The following is a 27,875-nucleotide window of genomic DNA, read 5'->3' on the forward strand; positions in this document are numbered from 1 at the left end:
TGGAATGACAGAAACTCAGCTGTGAAGACATACAATCACAGAGCAGAGTCAGAGGATGCAGAGGTGCACATAGAGAGCAGAGTAAATAGCTACTGACTTCCAAAACTCATACAGCTGAGATTAGCGAAGGAACAGTGTGTGAAGAACTTCCTGTAATGGGCTTTCATGGCCAAGCCGCTGCATGCAAGCCTCATATCACCAAGTGCAATGCAAAGCATTGGATATGATGCTGTAAAGCACAACACAGCTGGTACACATTTGCTCCACAAAGTCTTGTCCTCAATCCAGTAAAACCACTTCTATAATAAAGTGTTGACTTTAAGATAGTCTTTTCACCTAACACTAGTGGCAAACCTTGCAAATGTTTCTTGAAGAATGGTCACAACTTTCTAACAACACTCTCATAAACCACATTGAAAGTCTTCATAGAAAAATTCAGGCTGCAAGGTGTTAAACACTACAGATTTCACTCAAATTCAAATTTGTGAGGGCAAGTGAACCAATTTTTAGGGAATAATAAAGGAAATCCATTTCAAAATTAAGATAGTACTATTGAAAAAAATTAAAACTGACTTCAACATATATAGATAGGAATAGCCTCTGAATAACGTAGCTATTTGCATTTAATGTAAAACATATCTGAGCAATATTATAATACGGAGATGTAAACCGGATAAATAGTAGTCTGGAAATCAACCCATTTAAAGAGCAGAGGAGTACACCCTGTTCAGCCAGCCTCAACGTGCCGCACATGAAGCAGGCTCTTCCTAAAACCACTTTATTTAGTAACGGAAGTTTTGAGCCAATAGCAGAAGATTGCCAGACTCTTCCACCAATGGGAAGTTTCGATGTTCCCTGCACAAGAGTAAACGACAATAGCATTGGGTTATAGGGAGAAGAAGGCGGCTTCAGCCTTGTAAGTGGATTTGAGGGGCTTGGGAAGGAAAACAAGGACGCTGGTAACGTTATCGTGCTTCGAAAGGTAATGGAATATGTTACTTAAAAGTTTACGTAGTGTAGGAAAAAACGTGTAAAGTGGTGGAAATATCGTACGTTGCTTATTTAACTGAACACATACCAGCTGACAGTTGGGCTCAGGCATCTGCTGGCTGTTGCATATCAATCAACCAACTAGACTAACTAAACCAACTAAATTATTGTTTGACACCGGTCAGTTACGGCTCACTAAACTAACTAAACCTGCTTAGCTGGACTTGGAGAATTGTTTCCAACGTAATAATCATGTAGTAGTCGAGTCTTTTACAGTGATTTTAGGCTAGCAAGCGTTAACGTTAGTGTCGGCTAAGCTAGTTAGCTAGGTCTTGAATCCCAGAGGAGGAGAATGGACCGACATTGTGAAGGTAACAACATGATCAGAAAAGCAACAAAGATTTGACAGTGATGACTAGTTTTGGTTTTGTCTGGCTACTGTCCGACGTTGTTTTTAATCGGTTTTAGTGCTAGCAAATAAGATCGCACTGTCGCTGAGAGACGACTTTTAAAAACCAAACATACCTTAAGTTTAAATACACTATTCTAGTAAGATACGCCTACAGCTCTCTGTTGTTTATATTTGCTAATCTTAAAAACAAATTTGTCTTAACAACTGAGATCAAATTTAAATAAGAAATCCGTACGCAGGTCACATAAAGAGAAAGGAGCCTTTATTTCCCACTTTGAAAAAGCAAAATTAAGTTTAAAAACAAAAGTAAATTTATTTTGATTACTTATTCTCACTGTAGATATTTGTTTACCCTTTATTTAGTCTAGTTATACACAAAACCACAAGTTGAAAATATAATTCTTCAAACCTTTTCTTCTGTTTAAAGTTTAAATCAGTTAAATACACAGCTGTGTTCTTTTTGGTGTTAATTTTATACTTTTAATTATCAGTTTTCATTTTTATTTAACTGTTTTCAATTATTTTTTTCATGTATATTCTGATGGATGTGTTTTATTATGTTGTCCAGGAATTTTCAGTATTTTTTCTTGTAAGGAATAAATAAAACGTATTTGGCATAAATGTACACACCCTTAAGCTGTTACTGCATTAGAAGAATGCAGTCATCAATAACTTTAGAAGATATGTAAAAATAGTGACTACAAAAACAACAGAGGTCAGAGAGGCAGCCAAAACGTACTGGTTGTTCAATCCTTGGTATTTCTGGTCCAAGGACTAGGTTTGTTTTACAGAATTATTTTCTTCAAAAAGAAAAAAAAACCTTATAGGCATGACCAAAATCTCCCTAATCCTGTGGTAGAATTCGTTATGAGTAGATTGAATTAACATTTTTATCAACGTTTCCATAAGCTACATTCAGCGAGAAAAGTCTACAGCGTGCGTTTCTTCCTTCAGATTTGGAGAACTGTCAACAACTGTCCATCTTTCTTACAGCACATCTGAATTAAATGACTGGTTCATTACCAGGTTTCTGCAGAACTTTATTAGATGCTAATGAGTTCATTTGATTTCAATGTGTGAAGAGTTGCATTTATATTGCTGTTGGACTTTGACTTTTGAGGTATTGAATTCTCCTGGTCTAAAGCTCAATTTAAAAGCACCTGTACAAAAGAGAATTTGATAGCTTTAAATAACTTTTGCTATGCAGAGTTGGAAAGTATTACCAAGTCAAACTGTGGTGTGTTAATATAATATACCAAGGAAGCCTGATTGGTGTACCTGAAAAGTTTCTTCAAGAAAGTAGTTACAGCAATTGTTGTACCTTTTCTTTATTTTCATTTGTGCTTTATCGAAGAAAAATCTAATGTGCTTAATATTATTTAATCTGACTTGTAACTCTCACGGAGAACTTTATTCGTGCTGTGACTCGGGTTGTACTGTGAAGAATAGAATGTATAATAGAATCGTCTAATTCTGCAGGCATTTCACTAGTGTTTCACAAATACAGAAAGTACACGATCCGCAACCATCTAAATAAGGTGAACCCCATTAAACAAACACACATTGGTGTATATATTATTTGTTCAAGAGAAAACAAAATGTTCCCAGACGGACTAATCCTGGTGTTCTGTATCTCCTGATACTTGGAAGAAGTTCAAGTAGACAGTGTTCAGTTTTTTTTAGTTATTATTTAAGGTGTTGAACTTTGATTTAATTTTGTTAAGAACTTTGCTTTGATTTCCTCCTGTTTTTGTCCAGGTGTGCTTTCGGGGAGGGTATGGATCACCCTGCACACAGAGGAGAGACGATGCCTGTCGGACTACATGACAGGTGATTTAATGTGTCACACTGTCTCACCATTTTGTTTCTCATTGTGAAAGTAAACTGATTGTTTTAGTTTTTTGGTTTTTTTTCCTTTAATGATTTTCTCCAACTTTTTAGCTGGTAAATTGTATAATTAAACCAGCAGATTGGCATTAGCATTACATGAGATGGTTTAATCCCTGATTACGCTTCGAGAAACAAAAGCAGTCCTCGCCGCGGTCTGACTAGGACTGAAAGCGAACTCCAACAGTCTTACTGTAGTACCGCAGATTCCTGGGAAAGACCTCCAGTTTTTCCATTACAACAGCTCGACAGTGTAAGTCATTCATGCTTGACAGACTCGTGTTTAATACTGGCTAAATTTGTTGACATTTGAGTATAGTAACAGTGGTGTTCAAAAAGCCTTTGACTTGTCGCCACACTTGGCTCGCGACAGCTGAATAGTTTTAATAAGCCTCTTGCAATGTTGGAAGCGTCAAACAAGAACACGAAAGGGATCACACACAGAACTGGGGGGGTTTGTTTTCTGTTGTTATTTTCGTTTCTAGTATTTACGACCGGCTGCATCTGTGAGGCGACAATAGCCTCTTGGATCTGATTGAGAAGCAGTAAAGAAGGGTATTTAAAGAATTGAAAAAACGAACAACTTCTCAGACACAAAGCCACAAAAGGCCATAAAAAGTCAGTTTTGTCTCCACATTAAATGCTCAGAGCTTTCTCAATTTAAAGACTGTTACCTAAGTAAAGGATCATAATCTCTGTAACAGTTAATTATAGGATTCTTTTTTTGTCTATATAGATATATTTTACCTTTTGAGAAAGAATAATTTTTTCCTGCAACTTCATATTTTACCCCTGCTTTTTCATCTGTATATTCCCATTGTTGGGAATATACTATGTAATGAACCCACTATGTCTGAAAAAAAAAAACCCAACAACAACAACAAAAAAAGCTGACCATATTCTTAATTAAGTATGCACTTGGACTGCAGGGTATTATAAACCTCGTGCACCACCAGGCCTTACTTGGGCCCCCACCAGGCAAAGCGTTGCTTATTTATTTTAGTTTTTTTAAATGTTTGCACTTTTTTAAGACGTTATAGTCGGTATTCAAGCATTAATCTTCTAATGACGCATGATTATCAATTGATATTTTCAAATTTCCTGTCAACTTTAAATATTTTTTAACTCAAAAACATGGCACGGTGCTGAATGACTGACTGCTCCAGCACCCAGCCACTGGGCTAAGTACGTTTTCTGGGGGAAACCCTGGACTGATTTGTGTAAAATGACAGTAAATAGGCAGAACTAAATAGAAAATGTATTACTTATCTTTTTTCCGAAGTATTTCATCATGTTTTGACATTATATGTTTTCGTTCCCATTTTTTCATAACGAACAAATTAATAATTTTTAAACTTTTTCTCCTTTTAATTCTCTTTATAATAAAATTAGCTCGGTATGACAGAAAAGCAACAACGAGAAAACTGCCAGTGTGCAAAAACCTCTTCACGGCAGCAGCACAAGCTGGTGCCTGGTGAAGTTTTCCAACAACAGCTGTCTTGATTGTGTTAACTCTCTGAATGCTAGATCACGTTGCTCAATGTTTTTAATTAGTAACCTCCTGCAAAAGGTCAACTTGTGCGAGCTAGACAGTCACTGGCTGCAGCTCTTGAGGAAGTCTGTGGTTTCTGCTCTTAGTCATCCTCTTTGTTGTGGTTTGGGTCTGTGTGGCTGGGCTTTAACATCTCTGAACCACGTTTAAAATAAAACTCTTGTTGCATATACCGCACTCAATTAGAGGTTGCTTAGCTTTTATAAATTGGAGCATATGCCTCACAGGAGTTTGGCAATGTTGTTGCTACAGCGAACTGTGAATTCTGTGTGCACATTGGTGACACACACCTTTACCGCCACCTCGTTGTTGGCATTGCACCTGTTATAGACAAATTTATCCTAGCATAACTATGACCGAGCCACAAAAGCAATGACAGTGCTGTCATCTTGTGATAGTAGTCATAAAGGATTTGGTTATAGTCTGACTCTATAAATAGGAAACCATGTGCAAGACCTTGGTAAATACTGTCCTTGCACGGTGAATGTAAACTTTCTAATAAACTTTATCTAAAGAGTAGTTCTTCGTGAACAAATTTTTAAGCATCTGCTCTAATCAGAGTTTGTTTGTTCCATCTACAACTGTTTTTTCATATTTTTCTATTACCGTAAGTACTTTCTGCTCTCCCAGCAACTGGTGGCCAACTTGGGAGTGATTTGTGCGTGCCTTATTGTGTGGCGGGCAATGCACATACTGCTTCCTCTGTGAAAGTGCAGAGACTAAAATAGTGGAGCACAAAACATGCATCTCTGTTATAGCCCTGTATGGGATACTGTGGACTAGTCTAGCACAAAAAAAGTAGTCCACCTTTAAGTTCTAGGTTTCTACCGTTTGCACATACCTAGAGTTTTGGGGCGCATTTCATGTTCACAAAGTTTTAGATTTTTGACTAGATTTACCCAAGAAATTAAATCAAAATGTATAATTTAATTAGTCAACTTGGTTTCAGTGCAAGAGTAGTCAGAGTTGTGGATCCAATTCCAGCTTCCTCCTGCACCAGGTTGATGCACCGCTGTGCAAGGTACTTAGCCCCAAGTTGCCTACCTATCTTTGTATAAGTTTGTTAGCATTAGTGTGTGTGTTCTTTGGTAAACGTGGTTCTAGTGTAAAATGCTTTGACTAGAAAAGTTATATGTAAATTCAGTCCATGTAAAGCAGAAGAGCAACAACTGTTACTGCTGTTGCAAACAAACAAAAAAAAAATCTAACATTAGTGTTAAAAAATAGGATGTTAGGGCGTGCTTTGGTGGCGTAGGGGATAGCGCGACCCACATTTGGAGGTCTTCAGTCCTTGATGTGGCGGTCGCGGGTTCAATTCCCGGACCCGGCCGACGTTTGCCGCATGTCTTCTCCCTTCTCCTTCCCCCCTTCCTGTCAGTCTACTTTCAAATAAGGGACACTAGAGCCCACCAAAGACCCCTGGTGGGAAAAATACAAATAAAAAAATAGGATATTATTTATAACTATTATCTATGACTCAGGGTTTCTGTACAGTCTGTGAAAATCTTGAATTTAATTTCTATATTTTCCAGGTATAGATGATATCGCAAAAGAGAATCGGACTACAGAGAAATATTTTTATTTGCTAACCCATTACCTGTCTTTTCCTCATACTTTTGTTGTCCCTTCTTCCTTCCTTGTATTCTTCCTTTCTTGTGTTCTTTCCTCCCTTTCTCTTTGCTTTCTTTTTTCCTACTCCTTCTTCTCTTTAATTGGTTGTTGTCTTCTGTGCTTCCCTTCCTTCTTCCTTCTGTTCCTCCAAGAGCTGCACAATGAATGAAATTCTAGTCATCAGCGCATTTCATAAAACACACTATCATATATCACAAAGTTTGATAATTTTTTTTTTTATTTTTTTTTTTATTAAATCTTTATTCATTTCATTCAATACAAAGAAAAAAAAATTCAATACAAAGAAAAAAATAATAATAATTTAAAAATGAAATGAAAGGTAGCAGAAAGAAGAAAATAATCTTATAATATCTGCCCCTTTTTCTCAACTATGGATCAAAACAACAAAAAACAAACAAAAAAAAAAAACAAAAAAAAATTATATTATATTATATTATATTATATTATATTATATTATATTATATATTATATTATATTATATATTATATTATATATTATATTATAGCAAATGTTTAGGCCTAGTTTTGGTCTGTACTTTCTGTTCCCTTATTTTTTAATTTTTTTGCTGATGGCATATTTAATGCATACTCACCTGAAATATCTGCCAGAAGGTCCTATTCAGTTTATTTTTCAATGAACATAAAAGACTGTAGAGGAACCCCAATGACTGTACATGCAGATACCTCTGTAGTTACTTTCCCACACAACAAAAGAACTGGTCAGCTGGCATAATTAAAACATAATGTCATAAAAAGTAATGCGTTTAGCCATTTTGAATCAGAATGTGAAGTTCAGATAAGAATTTAAACAGCAGTAGTTGTCTTCAACAGTAAACACAGCTGTATCATTCAGAACAGAATGTACAGAGATCAATGCGCACGAAATGTCAGAATTTACATAATTTACAGAGTTATAGAGGGTGTTTATGGGCATTATGTAATTGAAGAGGTTGTTTATAGGTGGCGTGATTTATGGGTTAATAATCCATATATACAGAAGGGCAGCAGAAGGTCTACCTGTGAAAGAGAGAAGAGATATTGTGCAATACAAATGTCCTGAAACTTGCTGTGAGGATTTTTTGCCTTCCAACTCCCGACCCATAAAAACTATCTGCACTCAGCTTGGCTCTAAGCTGTAATCCTTACCTCCGTAACAAGGTGGCGGTGTTGCCCAGTGACAAGTGTTTTCAGAGATCCTGAAAGGATGATGGAAGCGCAGCGCTCCCTCCCTCCTTCACCCCCTCCCTCCACGAGACAACTGTGAATGCAGCAGGGCAAGCAGTCGCGTCGAGCGCAGTCCATTGGCTTCTCAGTGCTAAAGTCACAACCCCGACTGTAGCCCTCGCTGCCTCCACCAGCGTTCCTCTGCAGCTGCTGGTGCCACCGCTGCTCTCCCTCCCCCTTAAATGGTGTGGGCAGAGTGGGATGGAAGACTGCATTGGGAATCTTTTCATGGAAATGGTTTTTGCTGCTGGTACTGCTGTAGCACCATCCTGGTGACAACATGCCGTTGAAATGGAAAAGCGGTTCTCCTGTCAGCTGGAAATTCCCAGTGCCAGTCCTTAAGACATCCAGGTCCTCACCCCTTTCGCCTGCCTACATGTGAGTAAGAGCTTAATGGGATTTGCATTACACAACTGTGGTTGTGTGTTTCGTGGATTTTTGTCTGGTTTTTATTGCTGGCTTTATTTATTTAAATAGATTAAGGTGGTATTGTATTTATCATGCCCCTTATTGGGTAGACTGCGACTGAGCTTTGTGTGAATCAAGAGATTTGCCCTCGTCCAACATGATTTTTATGGTTCCACTTCAGAATGCCTTTCGTTTTCAGTCAAAAAGGCTTGTTGTTCTGCAAGTCCGGACATGGCAGGCACCACATCCCTGACTCTTGCCCTCTTCCTGTGGCTGTGTGTGTTTGGGAGCTGGGGATCAGTAGCTTGGGAGGAGTCTGCCTTTGTCAGGATGTCTGACATGCCCTGGTTTAGAAGCTATTGTCATCAGCTACTGCTCATGAAGGGGGAAGGGTAGAAAGCGTCTGCTTCACACAGTCTCTCGCCATCCTCACTTCTACCCCTCTGTCAGAGCGCTGTTCGGTTCTTGGTGTAGCTTCGGTTTATGGAGCAGAAGAGCCGGATTTTGAAGGGGGAAAAGAAAAACGGTTCTCAAGGCAACCTGTGCTAAGTGAGCTAACTCACTGCCTGTAGGAGATTTCTTATGCTAGCACAGTAATTAAAACGTGGATGGATTTTCACTAAATGAGGTTTTTCCATCCTCCAGTTGTCTTGTAGTTTTACTTGTGAGTTTAGGAGCTTTTACTTAAGAATTTCCCCAAATTTTTTTTTTCCTGACGACAGTAAAAAGGTTATGTTTTCGTCTGCTTAGCCTATTTATATTGTACTGTAAATCTCTACAGGTGTCCTGAAGCTACAATGAGCATACAGTACACATAGTGTCAGCTGCCTGGCACATCTTAACCGCTTAAGGTTTTAACTTGCTTAAAACCTGGTAACTTTTTTTGTTGTTATTATCCCAAATGCAAACACTTAAAAAAAACAACCTTTTTTAATATAAATATTTAATTGAAATTAATGTTTCACTGAGTAGTAATCGATTTTGGGATCGTTGAACAAATTTTTTCACATTAGTTATTGTAAGCATTTGTCAGCAACTCTGAGCAGAGTGTAGATCAAACCCTATAATTATTTCTAATAGAATGAAGCTGCTTAAAAGAAGCAACAGCAAATCTAAAAGTTAATGTATCCAAACTGCATGTCAGAGTCTTTCATATGTTTTTAGTGCATTGCAAAACTCTTGTCTTTAAAAATAAGAAATGGGAGCTCTACTACTGTGACAGCTCTTCCCATTAGGTTGCAAATCTTAAAGTACACCAAGTGTGTTTAATTGGTTGTTGAAGTGGCTACATACAGTAACCTTACGGTAAATCATGTGCACACAATGACAGTCAAAGTGTACTGAAGCATTGAGTTGACTCTTTACTTTGCTCTGTCTTGCTCTGCCCACTCAGACCACTTACTATTTTGAAACCTGAATAGTTAGCTGGGATTTTACAGGCTGATATTCGGGGTTAGTCTGTGGTAAGGGAGAAGTCCCTCTTTATAAACCCGCTGTCCATTTGCCTTAAGACATTTATAACTGGGTCTTGCTGTGTTGGTGGGGTAATTTCTGTGTGTTCTAGCTCGCGACTGATGGAGGACACAGAAGAGTACGTTTTTAGAATATATGAGGTACATCGCGTCCACCAAGTTAACAGCTAGAACCATCTCTGTTAGGTGCCTTTTAAAATTATTTATATCCTTTAAACATTTTCATGTACTGCCGTGTTACAACCATAAACTTTCATGTGATAGACCAACACAAAGTAGCACATGGATGCGAAGGGCGTAGCCTAATAATGCCAATTACCTTCAGAAGTCACCTAATTTGTAAATTGGGTCCACTTGTGTGTAAATTGAGCTGCCCTGTGAAGGCCTCAGAGGCTTGTTTAAGGACATCAGTGAAGAAACTGCATCAAGAAGAACAGGTTATGGAGAAGTTCAAGGGAGAATTAGGTCGTAAGAAAGTATTCCACGCTTTGAACATCTCACCGAGCTCTGATCAATCCACTGTCTGAAAATGGAAAAGAGTTTGAAACAACTGCCAACCTACCATGACACGACAGTCCAATTAAACTGCCAGGCCGAGCAAGAGAAACATTAAATCGGAGGAACAGTTAAGAGGCCGACGGTAACTCTGGAGAAACTGCAGAGATCCTTGGTTTGAGTGGAAGAGTAGTAGGAAGCTAATCAAGAAAGCCACAAGAAGTCACATTTGAAGCTTCGCACAAACCTTGTAAAGGACACAGCAGACCTGTGGAAGAAAGTGCTCTGTTCACATGAGACCATGTTTTAAAGTCATGGGATCAGGCTGTGGGGGGATACTTTTCCTTAGCAAGGACATGGAAACCGGTCAGAGTTGTTGGGAAGATGGATGCAGCCAAGTACAATCCTGGAAGAAAATCTGTCAGAGGTTGTAAAGACTCTATAGTAGAGAAGAGGTTCATTTTCCAGCAGAACAAAAAAACATAAATATTCTTGGGTTAGAATGCTTACTCTAGCCACTTATAGGTTCCAAACAGAGATGGTTAAATCACCCACTGTTGTGAGTTTTAAAAAATTAAACCAGCATTGCAAAACAGGAAGATGTGGTGGGGCTCAACACCTTCCACAAAATCAGAGTCAGACATCTTCCAATTCTATTATTTTTAAAACAATAATAGGGAACAATGTGAGCGTTGTTGGCTGAGCAAATGCTTCAAGTGGGAACTGTAAAGTTCCACTTCTCATTGCAGGTTGTTTCTGGTATTTCTTACACTTCTATGTCCTCCGGTTGACAGATTGCAAACCTTATGTTCATCTCCATCTCTACCTTGAGCGTTAGCTTTGAAGTATCTTCTAAAAGGGATTTAAGTCCTAACCTAATTTCAATTTCAGATTTGGTGGCATTTTCTCGTCACAATTTTTCTCCGTCCAATCTCACTGAGCTTGAGCTATTTGACTGAGACGAATGAGCCACAAAATGTGGTTCTACAAAGTGATTCACATTTTAAAAATCTATTAGTTCTATTTGATAAACACCTACTACTCTGCTGGATTATCACAATCCTAACGTTGAAGTATGTAGTTTTTAACTTGAATGAGGAGCAATTTCAAGAAGCATGAGTACAGGGCACTTCTACTGCAGACGGTCTTCTACAGACACTTAGGAGAAGTGACTTCATTTCACTGAGAGTATAACATACAGACTAGCTGTTATTTCTGTATGAATTGTTATTGCCTTGTGTTTTGTTTTTATTCAAATAAAGTCAATAAATGCCAAGGACCATATTTTCATTTGCTGACCTAGGCAATAAATTCTCAGACTTTTTTTTTTTCTGACAGCACTTGAAATCATGTGCCCGATGTGTTTTCATCAGAATTGTTTAGTTGTCATCTACCTGCTAATGCACCTCAGAGCTAGCAGCAGCAGAAGAAGCCAGAGATGTTGTCAGTGTGTGTAGGTGTGAATTGAGAGGTGAGGCATGCAGTACAAGGCTCTAACCAGTAGTGTTGTCGCCTCTCAGCTGATTTAACAATGTCAAATGGCTTTCCTGTAGCGCTTAGCTTCCTTTGTTTGGCTTAGATTAAATACCAAACGATAAACTGTGGTGTTTTGGTGAGGAAAGGCATTTTTGGTGTCAATGAAGCATGACTAATGTGTGAAAAGGGCTGTGGTGTTCCAGTAGTCAAACTGCCACAATTGCCTGTTTGATTCTTGTTAGCACTTGTCATATCACTTTTTTTTCCTCCCTCCCTGTGTTCTTCTCGTTTTTTGTCAGCAGTCTAATGGATGCAAACTGCAGAAAATCCACTAGGAGTAGAAATGCATATTGTGGTTTGGGCCTCTTTTTTTGTGATTTCTATTTAAAGTTTTTATTCAGTTTAATAAAGTCAGAAGTGATGGTTGTTTGGGTTTTTTAAGGCCTTTTTTCCCATTAAATCCTTTAGTTAAAATCTTGGCTCCTTGTAAAATGGCTTTCTAAAGACAAACAATGTCTTTTTTTTATGTAAAAAGTGTTGAGATTAAAGTAAATCTGTGACTGAATAAGTTCCAAAGAAAAATAATCAGTTTAAAATAAGAAAGGAAACCAAAAGAAGAAGCTCTGATACTCCTTTTTACCAGATTGCTGCAGGAACATGTGATATGTCTTATTTGGCTGCAAAGTCTGCAGCTGATTTAATTTATTCAAGTGAAATTTCGAATGTTTCGAAGCCAATCAAGAGTCAATTAAACATTTCATCTTTTTGGAACAAATCACAGGATGGTTGGTATAACATCTGACGCCGAATATCAGCCGATTTTCCTCTCCAGGAGATTTTATACTCCATATATATATATATATATATATATATATATATATATATATATATATATATATATATATATATATATATATATATATATATATATATATATATATATATATAATATATATATATATATATAAAACACACCTTCGTACTTAAAAGTACATAAATCAGATTCAGGGTTTTTTTATAAGGAAGCTGTGAGATGTATCTAAACCTGCCTTAATTAAAGTTATTCAGGGAAGATATGCCAGCATTGAGGTTAAACTTATTTGGCTGTTCCAAACTACTGTAATAATATTTTAAAGTCCAACATCAACTGAAACACTAATATTGGCCTACTCTACACATGTGCCAATCAAATGACCAGTGATGGGGCTTATTAAATTTTTCTTTGATTGCCTCTGATTGTGGTTGGCAAGGGAAATACTGGAAAAATCTATAATGAGGAGCAAAACTTAGAAACGGCCACCATTTTTGGGCTCTAACTGTATTAAACAACAGAATGTACTCTCATGCACCGTGTCTGTGTTTAAGTTCAATACAAATCAGATAATGGTTGGAGACATTAGCTTTGCTGCATACATGGGGATAATCTTGTAATGCCTGCATTTCCGTTGGATTCAAAACTCCAACCTTCTCCACCTCCTACCTTTTTTTTCCACCCAGAATCAAAATTTTTTTCAAAAAACCAGAAAAAGCCTGAATGGTACAACTCTAATATGAACGTCTTACCTGTTTCATTTACTGGCTTGAAGGTAAATGAAACGGCTTGTAGCAAAATACATTAGTTGTGTTTTCTTCTCGAGTGCTTGGCTTGATGTTAATGATCACCGTTCTGTGGAAACATAAAATAAAGTTTCGCTTCATCTCTTTTGTAGTTTGCATGACAACAACCCAGCATGAAATGCTGCCTTCCTGTGAGAAACGCCTGCTGCTGTTTTCCATAATGAACTTTTACTTATAGTTTTCATATTCATCAATGTTAATCTTGCCCTGAATATACACACAACGCACGATGATGGGGAAAATAGTTTTTAAGGTTTTAGTACACCTGCCCTTTGAAATGGACATTGAATTCAAGCTGATTTGTGGCCACTTCTCATAAATGGCAACAGCTGCCTGGGGGATTATTTTATTTTTATTGAAAGGCCAGGGGGAGGTACAGACCGACTCAAGAGGGTTTACTCAGGTGAAGCTGTCATATCTGCACTCGTCTCACTCACATAGACACACGCAAGCCCTTTCAAAGGCTATTTACGATGAAGCGGAGTTTGCTTTCACAGAAAATAGATTACCAGCCAGGATCTATCATGACTGAAAAAATAAAGAGAGCATAAAAACAGATGCATTACAGAGGACTGATTGAATGTCAAGTTTATTAAACCAGATCCCTCATGTTTCAGTCTGAAAGCAGAGCAAATGTACGCACGACCCGAAACTTGGGGCCGATTTCGCCTCGTCTGTTCATTGGTTTACATAATGCAGATTTAAAGACATAACATTCAAATCAGATCTCTACGCCGAATGTCGCCAAACATAGAAACATATTTCTGCCAGCGAGTCAGATCCAAGCTACCTTTATGTTTGCAACTTCTCTCCTCCTGCAGCCGCGTTTCGAGGAGGTGCAAAGTTTCTTCCAACCTTTCTCATTAAAGACTTAATGCCGGGTGCGTTTTTGGTATGGCGCTGGCATAGCTGCACTTTGAGGTCATAATTAGCCTCATGTAATGACAGGTGTGCCCCACCAGAACATTCAGGGTAATTGAATATGGAAATATACTATAATAATGCTGACCTACGTGATTATGACATGATCTGCTACTAACTGTGCATCCCTATTTGTGGAGTGACAAATTAAGCTCCTTTGTATGCGGTGCTGTGCCTCCACTCATTTGAATACAGGCTAGGCTGGGTTTTGCTGACATTTTTCGTTTTTTTTTCATGGCTTTTGCACGTCGCCTGCTTCTTTGCTCAGATTTTGGTTCGGTCTTGGAGTAAACGTTCACGTATTCTCCCCTAATTAATGGCTTAGCAGACCTTTTGATGGAGAGCATTACTTATTTCTAGACGGGTTCTTTAAAAAGTGGAAAAATAATAATGCAGCTTGTTTTACAAAACCTGCAGCTTTTTCTTTCTTTTTATTTTTTGGCTTCACCTAGTGTCCTACTATTTTATCTTCAGCTTCGGAAATATTGACAGGGTTGGTGTTTCACTTGCAGTCGTACATTATATAAAAAGGAGTTTGGCTTTATTACTTGAAGTTTATATTGAAACATAATTTTAATATTCAACACTGGCTACACCCACATACTGCTGAGATAAGGTTACTGCAAGTACTTTGGAATTATTTTGAGATGGTAAGATCACAGATGGTCTCTCAGACGAAGTGAACACCATGCAAAGGTGAGAAAATATTGTTGTTTTTTTTTTGTTTTTAAAAAAATGTAAACACATTTCTGCAGGAAGTCACATAGCTGGTAAAATGTGAAAATCAAACAGTTGTACACAATTTTATATTGTTTTATTTAGAACTGTCTTTTAATTTTCTGACTAAAAATACTTGTGAAAGTGACCTGCAGACGGCCTCATTGAATCAAGTCATGGTGAGGGCTGCAGCCATGCGGGTTGCATTTCTGTAGACGGTGATTGAAAGGACTCTCTGAATCAAAGTCTTTTTTATTGCTCCAATAAGAGACAAATTGGGATTTCCTTCCCAGCTCAATTTGCAATAACTCTCAATTCAGAGGTTTTCCACTCAATCATTGTTCATGTGATTCTGCTGCTGGGTTGTATGTTCCTTAACTCTGCTGTAGTAACACTATGGTCTTTTCATTGTCTCTTTTTCCTTTTTGTTTTGACCATTACACATGCAAAGTTGACACCAAACAAAGTGGGCTCACGAAGAAGTTAGATTTCATCATGTTAAAACAAATTAAGAGAAACGTAAATGTGTTGCTATTAAATATATCTATATTAAATATCTCAAAAGCTATCTGGCACATGCAGTGAGGAACCGGTTCCCATGTTTTTTTGTTGTTTTTTTTTTGTTTGTTTTTTTCCCCAGTTATTTGGACAACATAGGAGCAAGACATTATCCTCATAATTTTTTCTCTTTCACCACTAAGGGCCAAATCTCAGCTCGGGGATGATGGGAGCCATTTGATATCGACTACATCTAGCATTACAAAATGTTTAAGTGAAATGTTCCATGTTGTTTGGACAAGGTTGTTTTTTTTTTTATTTGTATTTTATTTATTTTATTTTTTTTTGTCCACATTCAACCCTGGAATGGCATCAAGAATGAATGAACATATCCGCCACAGACTTTTCAATTTGAATTGATTTGAACAAAGCCGACTTTAATCATTTTAATTCCAATTTTTCTACTGAAGTGCAAATACATGGGAACCACCTTGTGACATTTTAATCAAGCTTTTGAATTTCATTATGACAGAAAATATTTTACACACAGGATGATGCAAATCAGCCTTCAGAAATTAATTAGAATTGCAGGAATGGTTCGTTTTGTTTAGCTATGTGCAAAGACTTTCTGACAAATGCCAAATGAAAACTTTATTTTGTAAAATATCATTCCTAAAGACAATCAAAACATTAAATGTGTCATAAAGCTGCTGAAATAATAAGACCAGTAGATGACTAGGGTTAAAACTTCAGGTTGAATTCTTCTTTTAATAATTGTAAGAATTTGCCATTCCTCTATCTCTGTCATCACTTTAAGCCTTAAATTATATGTTTTATTGTCTATTTATGTCACGACTTTGTTCATTCGTCCACCCTTCAGTCCATTCACTTTGTATTGAATAAAATTTGCTTTAATTTATCATTGAGAATTAGTTATAAACTATTACAAAGTAACAACCAATAATGTCATAATGGCCAGTAAATATAAGACCTTTCAAATAACCTAATAACTAATCGCTTAAAATAAAGCCAATAATGTAATAACTTCAGAATAATGTATCAATTTTGAGCCAGTAACATGTTACATTATGTATTTTTTCCAATATTGTAAGAAGTTATTGCGTTGTAGGTGAAATACTGAGCAAAAATGCAATACATTTGGGTCAAAAAAACCACAAAGTGTTCTACAAAGTATTTCTTTAAAAACCTATCCGTACATTAAATTGCATTACTTTCATATGGAAACCAATTAACGCAAGTCTAAGGCAATATTTTCTGCAACACCTAATTCTCAAATTGAGTCTTTAAACCAAATTGAGAACAGTGCTGCATAGATCAAATACTTGAGTTAATTATCATAATTATTCCCTTCAACAAAAACTGTTAACTACCATGATGAATGAAAAACTTTTTATCATGTTATTTGTAGTTTATTGGATTATAGTTGGCTTTATTCCATGTGAAATGGCCAAAATTGTGATGAAATTGCTTTATTGGCTGCTACACAACACCACATTTCTGTTTTTGAAGTGGTTCCCAAGTGAAGCAAAACGGGGGGGGGGGGGGGGAAATGTTTTTTAATCTCGCTGTTTTATCCAAAATTTGTCATGTTGTAGTAATTTTTATTTTAAGTGTTGAGTCCCACTTAGAGACGACGATGATTCTGATAATAACTTTAAGCATTCATAAAGTTTGAGATTGAGGAAAGCCGAAAGTTTATGCTGGATGCTGTAGCTTCTGTCTCTCTCTTCGTCCCGGCAGCCACCAGCACTCCTTTATGGTTTGGACAACCCACTCTCTCCTCGCTGCCTGTCCGACTTACCACCTGACAGGGTAAATGTACAAGTACATTGCCTGTGCTTTGTGTCACTGTGATTGTGACTGCTGTTTAAACCATCCGTGTTTAGTGGTACTGCTGTTCACAAGCTCCTGCTAGACTTAGTGAATCATCATCATGTCTGTGCAAGACGTGACCTTTTTTGCCTGTCCCATATCTGAGTGTTGTCCATCTTGTCTGTAGCAGACCTTCAGCACATGTGGTTAGATCTCGTATCTCTATTTTTACCTAGGTTTCCTTACAGTTTGCATCTTTATGTGCTTTTTTTTTTTCTTTTTTCTTTGCATTTTCTGTGAATTTACCTTTTTTTGGCCTTCCTGAGTTTTTATCAGTTTAGCATGTGAGTGGAGTTAAAGGTCGAGTCAACCCGTTTCCTAATGTTTATATATCAGAAGCTTGAAACGTCTTTGATTTAGAGGTGAAGCCTTGAAGAAAGACTCCAGGTGACTTTCAGTGACCTCAAATTTTCATGTGTTCGAGGGCCTGAAGTGAATGGAGGTGACACACAGCATTGGATTAATCGCCTTCTGTTGGATTTAGGGTCACTTCAGCAGATCCAAGCCATAAAGTTCAAGCTATTTGAAAAGAAATGAGAAGTTTCCATCGCCTTTTTATTTAATAGCATTCAGTAAATGGTAAAATATTACTATATTTTTTTAATTTCAAGTCAGCGACTTAATTATACAACAAAAACTGTTTTTTGTTTCTAATTTACTTTTGTCTGTTAATGTAAAAGTTATTTTTTCTCTTTTTAGAAGGAAAATCACAGCTTGAGATCTTTTATTTTGTAAATTAAAACATTTCTCAGCTTTTCTTTTTTTTTTTTACAATGTTTTTACTGCAGCTGCTGAAATAATAGTTGATTACAGTTAAAATAGCTTTATTGATAACATGTTTTGTTTTCATTTTGATACATAATCTTTGGCAAAATTGAAGAATGTCATTGTGGTTAAATGAATAATTTTATTGCTTAATCAAATGATCTGGTTATTAAGATTAAATTTTTGGAAAATAATATTTTTTTTTAACCTATTCACTCTTTGGGTTTTTGTAGTTTATGATATCAAATCGCCAAAGTCCTACCATCTTGTTTTACCGCTCGCATTTATTTCAACTTTAAATTCAGGTCATCTTGCAAAACAGAGAGTTGAAATAAAAGTAAGTTTTTGAAAATATTTTTTTGGTCATTTGTAATTACTTTAAGAAAAAGCAACAAAAAAAATTTGCTTAAAATCTGATATATTATAAAAACCAGTAAATTTGACTTTAAAGTGTTACTTTTGCATTGGTTTTCCACCTCATGGCATTTTATTATTGGACCTGGAAGTGTTCCCCATAGTTTAATTCGTCTTTGTTTTGAAGTAATGAAGCAACCTTCTTTCAGCCAGTATGCGAGCAGCACTGCTGTGGAGGTTACAATAGTTTAAATATATAGTGTCATTCTGACATTTAAACTCTTAACAAACAGAAAAAAGGAAATGTTCCGCTAAACCTCCTCGCATCTTAAATTTAAAGGAAGGAAATGAAATTTCCTTAAAAGCTCAGGGAATCTCTGGCAGTGTTAAAAACCTCTCAACTGTTCAGCCAGGCGAGCATTTTGAATTACTTCATTATATAAATAGTCCATTCGAAAAGCATTACTCTCCTCCGTCTGATGAGCGGTGTCTGCTTATAGCCCTGTTTGAAGACTCGCATTTAAAACCCTGCTGAGCCAGACATTTATGTGGAGGAATATTTGATCAAAACCAGGCCTGTCTTATCATGGAAATGAACACTTTTAAAACCACCATGCAACATTCATTCACTACTCTGTTATCTCAACATGCTCCTTGGGGAATATTCGTAATATTTTAATCCTGGTTTTCATTCAGTATTTATGCACATCCTGTGTGAAGAAGCTTTTAAGCATTTTATTTTTTTTTTTAGATTTCTTTTTTCTGTGTTTTCATTGAAATGTTTCTTAAAACAAATGGGAATGGCTGACCTGTTTGGGTTATTTTGCAAATTACTTGCTATCCAATCAAAATGAGCTCCATTCTGTTGTGTGTTTATAATTTTCTGCATAAATGTTTGCACTGTACATGTGGAGAATATTCTCTTTGGCACAGTGGGACATATTTCACACATTTATTCTCTGTGTTAGACTTTGCACCATGTTGCATCACAGTGTTGAGGTCCTACCGGTATCCTAATCTTTATCCCTTTACATGCTTTTAGTTACACAGTCATGGGGGGAAAAAAAGAATGTTTTGATTATGTAAAACAGTACAAAACAACCCGAAAGGTCTTTACTAGCCAGATTGGTTACAATATCGCATCTGAAGATGTAAACGCCATTTGGAATCACTTCCAGAATTTTGTTGGTTCCTCTCGTCCGGAAACCTTAACAAATGCACCTCGCATCACAGTCATTCTAAAAATATTTATTCTTTTCAAATTGCTTTTCATTTTCCAATATAGCTCGGAGATGATTTACTAAACAGAGGAGCAGTTTATCTAAACAGAGCGCTTCGTCACTCATTAGTATTCTGCTCGAGTCAGAGGTGTCGCCACATGTGAAAAGACACCAGTATGGTTGGTTTATCATCAGCGATCTCACTGTTTATTCTTAATGAACATTGGATTAAAGTTTTGCAAACAAAACTTTGTAATGGCCAAAAGCAAATAAATAATACTTGTTGAAAATTGTGATCCCCTAGTGAAGAAAAAAAGAAAATGGAAAATACTTATTCCTTCTGCTCCTAAAATAGTCTGACAGATTATTACACTTATATCATTTGTTGATCAGCATTTTGATTTTCATTCTTGGACTTAAACAAGAGCTTAAAAGCAACTACTTAATTTAGCAAATATTTATTCTAAGGATGTATAATTTGTTCTTCAAAATTGGAAGTTTTTTCCTGAGGGACTTGGAGTGATTTTTGAACATTTACTGGAACACATTTAGAAGCTAAAACACTGAAGGTTGACTAATGGGGATTTTTAATGTAATTGGGGAATGTTTCTCCTTAATGTTGACTAAAATGACAACATACATGCAAGTTCACTTTACTGACCGTCATTTCTCAGTCGCACAGGTAGCATACTGCTTACTGCGCGCATGCCCTGCATGGACTGTGCATTTCTGCAGCTCATAAACAGATTTATTAAAGCTTGGATTACTGAGGGCACCTTCCACTGCCTGCAGCGCAATACCGGTGTAGCCAGACATTTGAGTTCATGGATTCCATACACTGCATCCGCAAAGTACATATTGTTAAATATTCAAAAACGACTAAATAAATAAACAGAAAAAAATTATAAAGTTAGATCTAGTCAAACTCCTGCTGGTTCCAAACATCTTTCTTTTACTAATGATGGAAACCACTGAACTCAGTGGGACCTTTAAAGCCACAGAAGTTTTTCTGTTTTTCTACAGACAGTCCCTTTGATTTTGTGCTCGGAGTTTGACCTCTGACCTACACTGTCAACTGTGGAGCCGAGACAGGTGTGTGCCTTTTTCAAATCAAGTTAAATCAACTGAATTTACCACAGTTGGAATCCATTTTAAGGCGTAGAAACATCTCAAAGACGATCACTGCAAAACAATGGTTGTGCATACTTATATTAATGTTATTTGTTTGTTTTTTTTCCCCATATCAGTAAAATTTGCAAAACCCTCAAAATTTCGAATGAGCCTGTAACATAAAATATGGGAAAAGTGAATCCTTTCCAGGCGCTCTGTAAAGTGAAATTATTGGGTAAACAGATCTGTTGTGTCAGAAATCCTCTCCAGGGAGAATGGCATTACTCTGCATCAAACAGTTCTTAAAATAAATAAATAAACTACACTTGCTATTGGGCTTTCAGTTATGAAGGAAAAACTTTATTTCTGTTCACAGTGTTACTTTTTACTTTGGTACTGGGGCTTTGTCCGTTTCTCTGAAATAATACCCAATAAAACCAGTAATAATGCCCAGATTGAAGTTAATAATGTCACATCTCAGTGTAAATTAGCCTGTTTGATTTGCAAGATTTTTATTGTTTTTTAAATTTGTCTACAAAGTTTTGAAACATGCTTTTGGAAATTGAGTTTTCTCTTGTTATGGAATGAAATAAAGGCCTTTCTTAAGTGGCTCTCCCATTTGTTTTGTGTTTCTGCCAATGTTGGATAAAATCTACTGAAATCAAATGCTGCTAGAAGAGGTTTGTGTTTACAGATTTCACATTTCATAGCAGCACTGCGGAGAGTTTTGCAAGTGGGAAAACCTTTTTCCCTCTACAAATTCCCTCCGTTGGTGTTGCTGACAGTGACGCAGAATGTTTTTTTATCAACGTTGAAGTCGGTTGGAAAAATGGGTTGATTGTTTTCTTCCTGGTTGGTGTTCAGTTGGTGGGACACCAACCTGCCCGCCGGAGTGGAAGTGTTTAATGACAGGAGGAAGGAGTCGATCTCTCGGTACAGCTTGTTTTTGATCTGCAGTCAACCTGCTTAAGAGGTTAGGTTGACAGCAAAACTGAACAGTCCTGAGGTTCTGCTTTTTTTTAAATTATTATTATTTTATTTGTCACTCATCAGGAGCGCTTTAGAGATTAAGGCCTCATCCAAGGACACTGTGAGACCGAAACACTCTACATTGGAAATATTTCATAACAGTCCAACTTTTTACCACTTTTTTTCTTTTTAAGAGGTTATCGTTAAAAATTGTGATTTGTTTGTCTTTCAGATCCCTCGTGGAGGACGACGACGCTCACATGAAAGTCGCTCTGGGCTACGGTGAAATGGGCATTCCTACTCACCTTCAAGCATCGAAGACTGGAAACACTCGATTCTTTACAAGCAATACACACAGCTCTGTGGTTCTTCAGGTGAGAGCGCACACTGCTTTATGAAAAAAAAAAAAGAATAATATGAGTTTAATTAGGGCCACTAGGGTATTGCTTGTCTGTTGGTTTAGTGAGTACAGCCTGAGTTTTACACTTTGCTACAGGTAAGAAACGTTGCATAACCTTTAAAAAGACTTCCTCATCTTCCATACATACATATTGCACACAGGGTGGAAGATTGTGGAAAAATTTGTTGGCACTGCTGTTAAAGATGTTCTCAATATGTTGTTTAAATGTCCTTTTCCTGTTGGGATGGTCCCGTCTTCACATTTCCCAAGGCTTATCACACAGAAAAGGAAATCTGATCTCTGACTCCTGTTTCACAAGTTGAGCCCAAATGTATTCAAAACCCCTGGCAAATTTAGATTTAAAGTCCTTTTTATTCAACTGAGGAGTTTGTTTTTGTTATAAAATGGCAGAGGTATCGCTCAGAAGATAATAAAATAATCTAGAAGTAGCACCAAGTTTGACGTTTAACATTTTATTTTAGAAAATACAACTTACAACCTCTTCTAACCAGTGGAAAAATCTTTTTTTGTGGCATTACACCAGTTACACCCTGTTCATAAGTCCTTAGCAGCTTTTTGCCTGTTTCTACTTGTGTTTTGAGGGTTTTATCTTTGGTGAATCTTGAGTCATCAGGTGGACCTTTTTGTTTATATTTTGTTTAGGCCCTAAAACCCAGATTATTATCATCCCCCTGAAAGGTCTAGTAACAACATATTTTAAGTTTTCTGTCTGAGAGCAGTAGATTTTTACGTCTTGCTGTCTGAAGATGTTCCTTTAGCATTTTAAAAGGAAAAAGGCCCTCAGAATCACAGATCCACTACCGTATTTTACATATTCATTCTCCGTTTAGCGCCAGCCCTAACTGAAGCGCTAAAAGTGCTTTCAGTTTTGGTTTTGTGGCCGTAGAACAGAAAATGATTGTTGTTATCCAACAGTATCTAGTGGTTGCTATGGAGACAACATGTTTTATGTGTATTTGCGTGATGAATTTGATTATATTTGACAAAATCTAATGTTTGTCACCCGTTTCACAGTTGATGTTTTTATGATGTAAATCGCTTTGCACTGCCTTATTGCTGATGTGGGCTGTACAAATCAACTTGACTTGACTTGAACAAGTATAAATTATCTGTAATGTAAATCTGCTTTAGTTATATTTAAAAGTGGTTTTTGTGAGTTGGAACAATTGAAATTAAACAACTATTTCCCAATCTTTGGAATATTGAATAAATTCTGTCAGCCTACAGGTTGGATTTTTCAGCCCTTTAGGTAAAACATAATGCATTTCTTGTTTTGGTTGTGTTTTTCCAATGAAAGATTAATTTATTTTAGGGTTTTTTTCCCCCCACATTTATTTGTTTAGTGTCTTTTTTTATTTTCTACAGAAGAAATGTTTATTCATATTGATGGCTAACCCTGCACGTCAGCATTGATTGGTGTAAAGTGAAGATGGGCCTGAAGATGTTGTGGTCCCTGCTGTTTGCTGCAGCGGTTGTCCTTGGTCACCAGCTTTCTTTCAAAATGAGAAACCGTTGGCCCCTTTCACTGTTCATTATTCTTTGTTGTCAATGCACACTGCAGGGGAATGATAATGATTTTTCTAGCCTATCTCCCACCTTATACCCGGATCCTGGAATGTGTTTGTTTCTGGTGGTGAATTTATTTAGCTAAAATTCACCCAGCTCTAGCACCATCGACTTCTTTTCATGCTTTCAGGTTATTTGCACAAGCCACCAAACAACCCCCCCCCCCGTCTCATTTGATATAGTAGGTAAAAAAAAAATCGGATGTGCAAAAGCGAGGGGCAATATCAGTAATTTACCTGAGGAAATGACAAAACTGGTGAGTTCATTTTATTTCTGTCAGCAGGAGCCTTGGTAAGCAGGTGATCTTCTTAGTCTGTTATTGACTCAGCTGAGGAGTCACTGGATGAGGGGGTAAAAAGCCGCTACTTAATTTAGGTCCCCTAAGCTGAAGCCAGAAACACTTCCTGCTCGTATAACTCTCACCTCCCGTCCCTTTTGGATTCAGGGATTTGATCAGCTGAGAATAGAAGGTTTGCTGTGTGACGTGACGCTGGTTGCTGGGGACGGCGATGAAGCTTTTCCTGTTCACCGCGCAATGATGGCCTCGTCCTCCGACTACTTCAAAGCTATGTTCACAGGTGGGTCTGCAAACTCTGCCTCTCTGACCAGAGCGTGCGCTCGTCTGAGGGGCGCTGAAGCAGGAATTGAACAGAAGCGTGTCACATATTGCATCGAGAAATTCCTTGATGTTCTTCCCTGTAGTAGGAATTATTTTAAATTCATGTTTTTAGCAGTTTAATTCTATGCAGACAAAGACAGCTGGGTTTTAAGCTGGGAATTCAGTAGTAAAGGAAAGTTGAAAACCTTTAATCAACATTGTAAAGTTTATTAAAGGGATAGTTGGAACTTTTTCAAAGCGACATTCTGTGAAAATATTATCAGTAAAAGTTCCTTTACATTCAGTAGATGGATATATAATTAAAGAATTTATAGTTCAGTGAATTTCATAAAACAGTTTATTTATATGGCACCAGTAGATGACTCAACATGTCAACAATTTATATGCATAAATATATGATTGAGTCACTTCTATTGATATATTCATATATAGTAACATACATTCCAGATGTATTTAACATTTTAACCATTTTAAGATTATGTTAACTGGTATAATAAACTCAACTTGATGCAAGAAGCTGATTTTCCTTATTTATAACAGATGTCATAAATAATGACAGATATGAATATTCTCAGCTTTTTCTATTTTTAAATTTCTGTAATGACTTTTAAAAGCTCTTTAAGAAGTCAACGACTCATTTTTTCTTTTTTTTTCTTTTTTTTTGTTTACAGAAGACATGCAGAAAGTTAATTTTATTTGTTTTTTCTTAAGCAACTGATTTTATTTTTTAATCTATTCCTGTATTGCTTTTATTTGGTAATGTGCCTCTCTTTAAAGGTACCAACAAATAAAATGCATTATTGTTATTATTATTATTATTACTTGTGTGCCTTTTAATGAACAGGAATCTCAAAACGTCAGTGGATTTTTACTTCATGCAAAATGTAAATTTTTCTCTTAATTTGACAAGGAACACCAGCACTGGGGTGTTCCCATCATGCAGCATTATTATGTGGGGATTTGGAGCCTTCTCTTCTCTCCACCTCGCCTTCATCGGAGTGTGTTCAGCTGGTTTCACAGCTATGTATAGCTTCTATAGCTCCATCTATATGTGTCTGAATAGCTTCACACATCGGTGGGTGGTGGCAATACTTCAAGCTCTGTTACCAAGGAAAACTCTGATCTACAGATAACTCTCAGGGAGGGCTGGAAAACTGTGTGGAAGTATAATATTGCTAAATATTGCGATATCAGTAAAGATTGAATTTAACCCAGCATTGTTCTCATGGATCTGTTTGTCAAAATGTTCACTCCAGCCGTCTGTAGCTCATGTCGCCTGGATCAGGTTTGGGAATAAAAGACAGTGAAAGTTCATTAAAGTGACCAAGTATGTTGGCAAGCAGACAATATAACCACCTAAACATTTCACTCAAGCAGTTCTCGGTATGTAAAATATCTCATTTGCAAAGAAGACTATTGGGTGAGATGTGTTGTCGACATATTGCTCTACTCTTCAATGTAATTTGCTCGTCTTTAAAGCTGCAGGGGAGAGCTGTGATAAATCCAATCGTCTTAGCAACACAGATCCACGTCTCAAGTTGCTTGTCAGTCCACTTTGAAAAGAAGTCACTATTGTTTTCTGATTATTGTAATCATGCAGTCGCTTATGGACTTTGGATTCTATAAAGTCCCAAGTAGTTGATAATATAATGACATGTTCAAAAACTGTTTTTTCTCCACTTTCTGTCAACACCTTAATGGCATCCTGGTTAATTTGTCACATTGTCTTTGAAAAGCAGCTGTGCATAAATGCTAAACCTTCACAGTTTTTCCCTTCACTGAGATCCCTCTGGTCTCCACTGTAGCTTTTCTGCAAACCAGTATGCCATAACAGGCCCTTTTCAAAGTGAAATTGAATAAATCTTTTTATAAATTTAGAAAAGTGAGACCACGTTGAGGCCATGGACCACCTGCTAGTTTCAGGTCTTTCTCAAGTTCTCTGAGAGCGCGGCTCGTCTCTCGAACAACTCCTTTGATTATTATCTCGGCCTGTCTGTCAGGAATCGGATGAGGGGCACCTGGCCGTGGGCGGCTCACTCTGAAATGATGATCTCTCCATTTCAGAATTGCGACTCCAGCAGCGCTCACTGGAGCATTCGCAAGTTTAGAGGTGCAGCTGCTGTCAGCGCTGTTAGAATATTTAGCAAAAATAAGAATTTTACCTGAAAACTTCTTTGCTTTCACCAGTCATACCACTCTCTGAAGTACCTTTGTAATAAGAAAAAATTAATAGACCATGAGTTAATAACTCATGGTCTATTGATATATTCATATATAGTATGGAAATATCATACTATATATATACATATAGTATGATATATCTATATATCATACTATAGATATGATATATAGATGTCATATCTATATTCTTGGGTTTTGTTTCTCTGAAACCCAAGAAACAAATTTCAGCTCGTTTCTTGGGTTTCATTTCTTTTTTTTTTTTTATGTTTTTACAACTTATTTCTTGTGTCATTCTGATTTTTACCCATAACTTAATTTGATAACTAATTTGCTGCCGACATCCGGTCCGAATTTCATCAGAAATACTTAAACTGAGAAAACTGTTGTTGTTTCACACAGTAATTTACCCCCTGCTCATTTTTGGCAGCGCCAGAGAATTTAGGCTATATGGTGACAAAAAGCTACAATTTAAAGAGCTTGTCTTAGTAGGTGTGTGTTGAGGAGCTGCTTGGAGTGAAGGATACCGGTCTCCAGTGGCTCCTGACTCTGACTTATTATTGTAATGAGTAGAACCACATTTAGTAATTTGTTTTGTTGTTGTTTTTTCCACCCACTCTCCCCTGATGCAGGTGGAATGAAAGAACAGGATTTGATGTGCATCAAGCTCCACGGAGTCAACCGAATAGGCCTCAAGAAGATCATCGACTTTATCTACACAGCAAAGTTGTCACTCAACATGGAGAATTTGCAAGACACACTTGAGGCTGCAAGTTTTTTACAAATCCTTCCTGTGTTGGACTTCTGCAAGGTTTTTCTCATTTCTGGGGTAAGGAGACAACAAAGGAGCTCGTGCTTGTAAAACACTTTCCGAAGAGATTCAGCAGCTTGTTGTTGTCGGGAGGGAACATATGGGAGTCAGGAAAATCGCAATGAATACTAAAGAATGCGTTCGTGACTAACCACAGGCTACTTAAGATGTGAAAGTACAATAGCTTCCATACATCCATCTCCAAGATCTCTTAATTTTATCACGGCCACTAACTCCTGTGTGTTTTCTCAAGGTTTTATGCAACAGACCAACACAAAGTAGTGTTTGTGAATAGAAGGATTTCAAAAAGTAGTCTGTAGAGAAACTTCTTAGTGTGTGAGATTTATAGCTGTAAGTCTCTACCAGTTTTTTTTTTTTTTTTTTTTTTGCTCTTTTGCAAAACAACTGGAGCTCAGCCTCAGTATATGTGTGGACATTAATTTTCAAGTATTGCTAATATTTTTGAAGTAGATGTATGTCTGGACTTTGACTGGGCCATTGTAACGCAATATGCTTTAATCTAAGAAAGTCATTTGTAGCTCCTGCCCTATGCTAAGGGTGCACCATGTCTCCAGTCTGTTGCTGGCTCTGGCAGGTTTTCTTCCATGATTGCCCCAGGTTTTAGTTTTTCAACAATGGGTTAAGTTATGACTGAGATGAGATTTAATT

The 27,875-nt window shown here is 37.0% G+C and overlaps 1 protein-coding gene across 6 annotated transcripts in view; it reads left to right on the forward strand.

The window, feature by feature from the left end:
* The first annotated feature begins 819 nt into the window (after window positions 1–819).
* Window positions 820–27,875, forward strand: part of klhl13 (kelch-like family member 13) — a 39,036-nt gene continuing 11,980 nt past the window's right edge. Inside the window, exons 1-6 of one of the 6 annotated variants that reach the window (XM_044141125.1) lie at window positions 21,285–21,322; window positions 21,507–21,615; window positions 21,696–21,732; window positions 21,844–21,985; window positions 24,044–24,176; window positions 27,028–27,224. In XM_044141125.1, coding sequence (XP_043997060.1) covers window positions 21,872–21,985; window positions 24,044–24,176; window positions 27,028–27,224 — 444 coding nt within the window. In that variant the 5' untranslated portion in view covers window positions 21,285–21,322; window positions 21,507–21,615; window positions 21,696–21,732; window positions 21,844–21,871. Of the gene's footprint in view, window positions 983–1,095; window positions 1,362–3,160; window positions 3,233–7,739; window positions 8,075–21,284; window positions 21,323–21,480; window positions 21,616–21,695; window positions 21,733–21,843; window positions 21,986–24,043; window positions 24,177–27,027; window positions 27,225–27,875 lie in introns of those variants that run through there. The other 5 variants (XM_044141122.1, XM_044141124.1, XM_044141126.1 and 2 more) reach the window with 5 other exon arrangements.

Source organism: Gambusia affinis, linkage group LG15 (genome assembly GCF_019740435.1).
Source record: "Gambusia affinis linkage group LG15, SWU_Gaff_1.0, whole genome shotgun sequence".
In the NCBI taxonomy this organism is placed as follows: Eukaryota; Metazoa; Chordata; class Actinopteri; order Cyprinodontiformes; family Poeciliidae; genus Gambusia; species Gambusia affinis.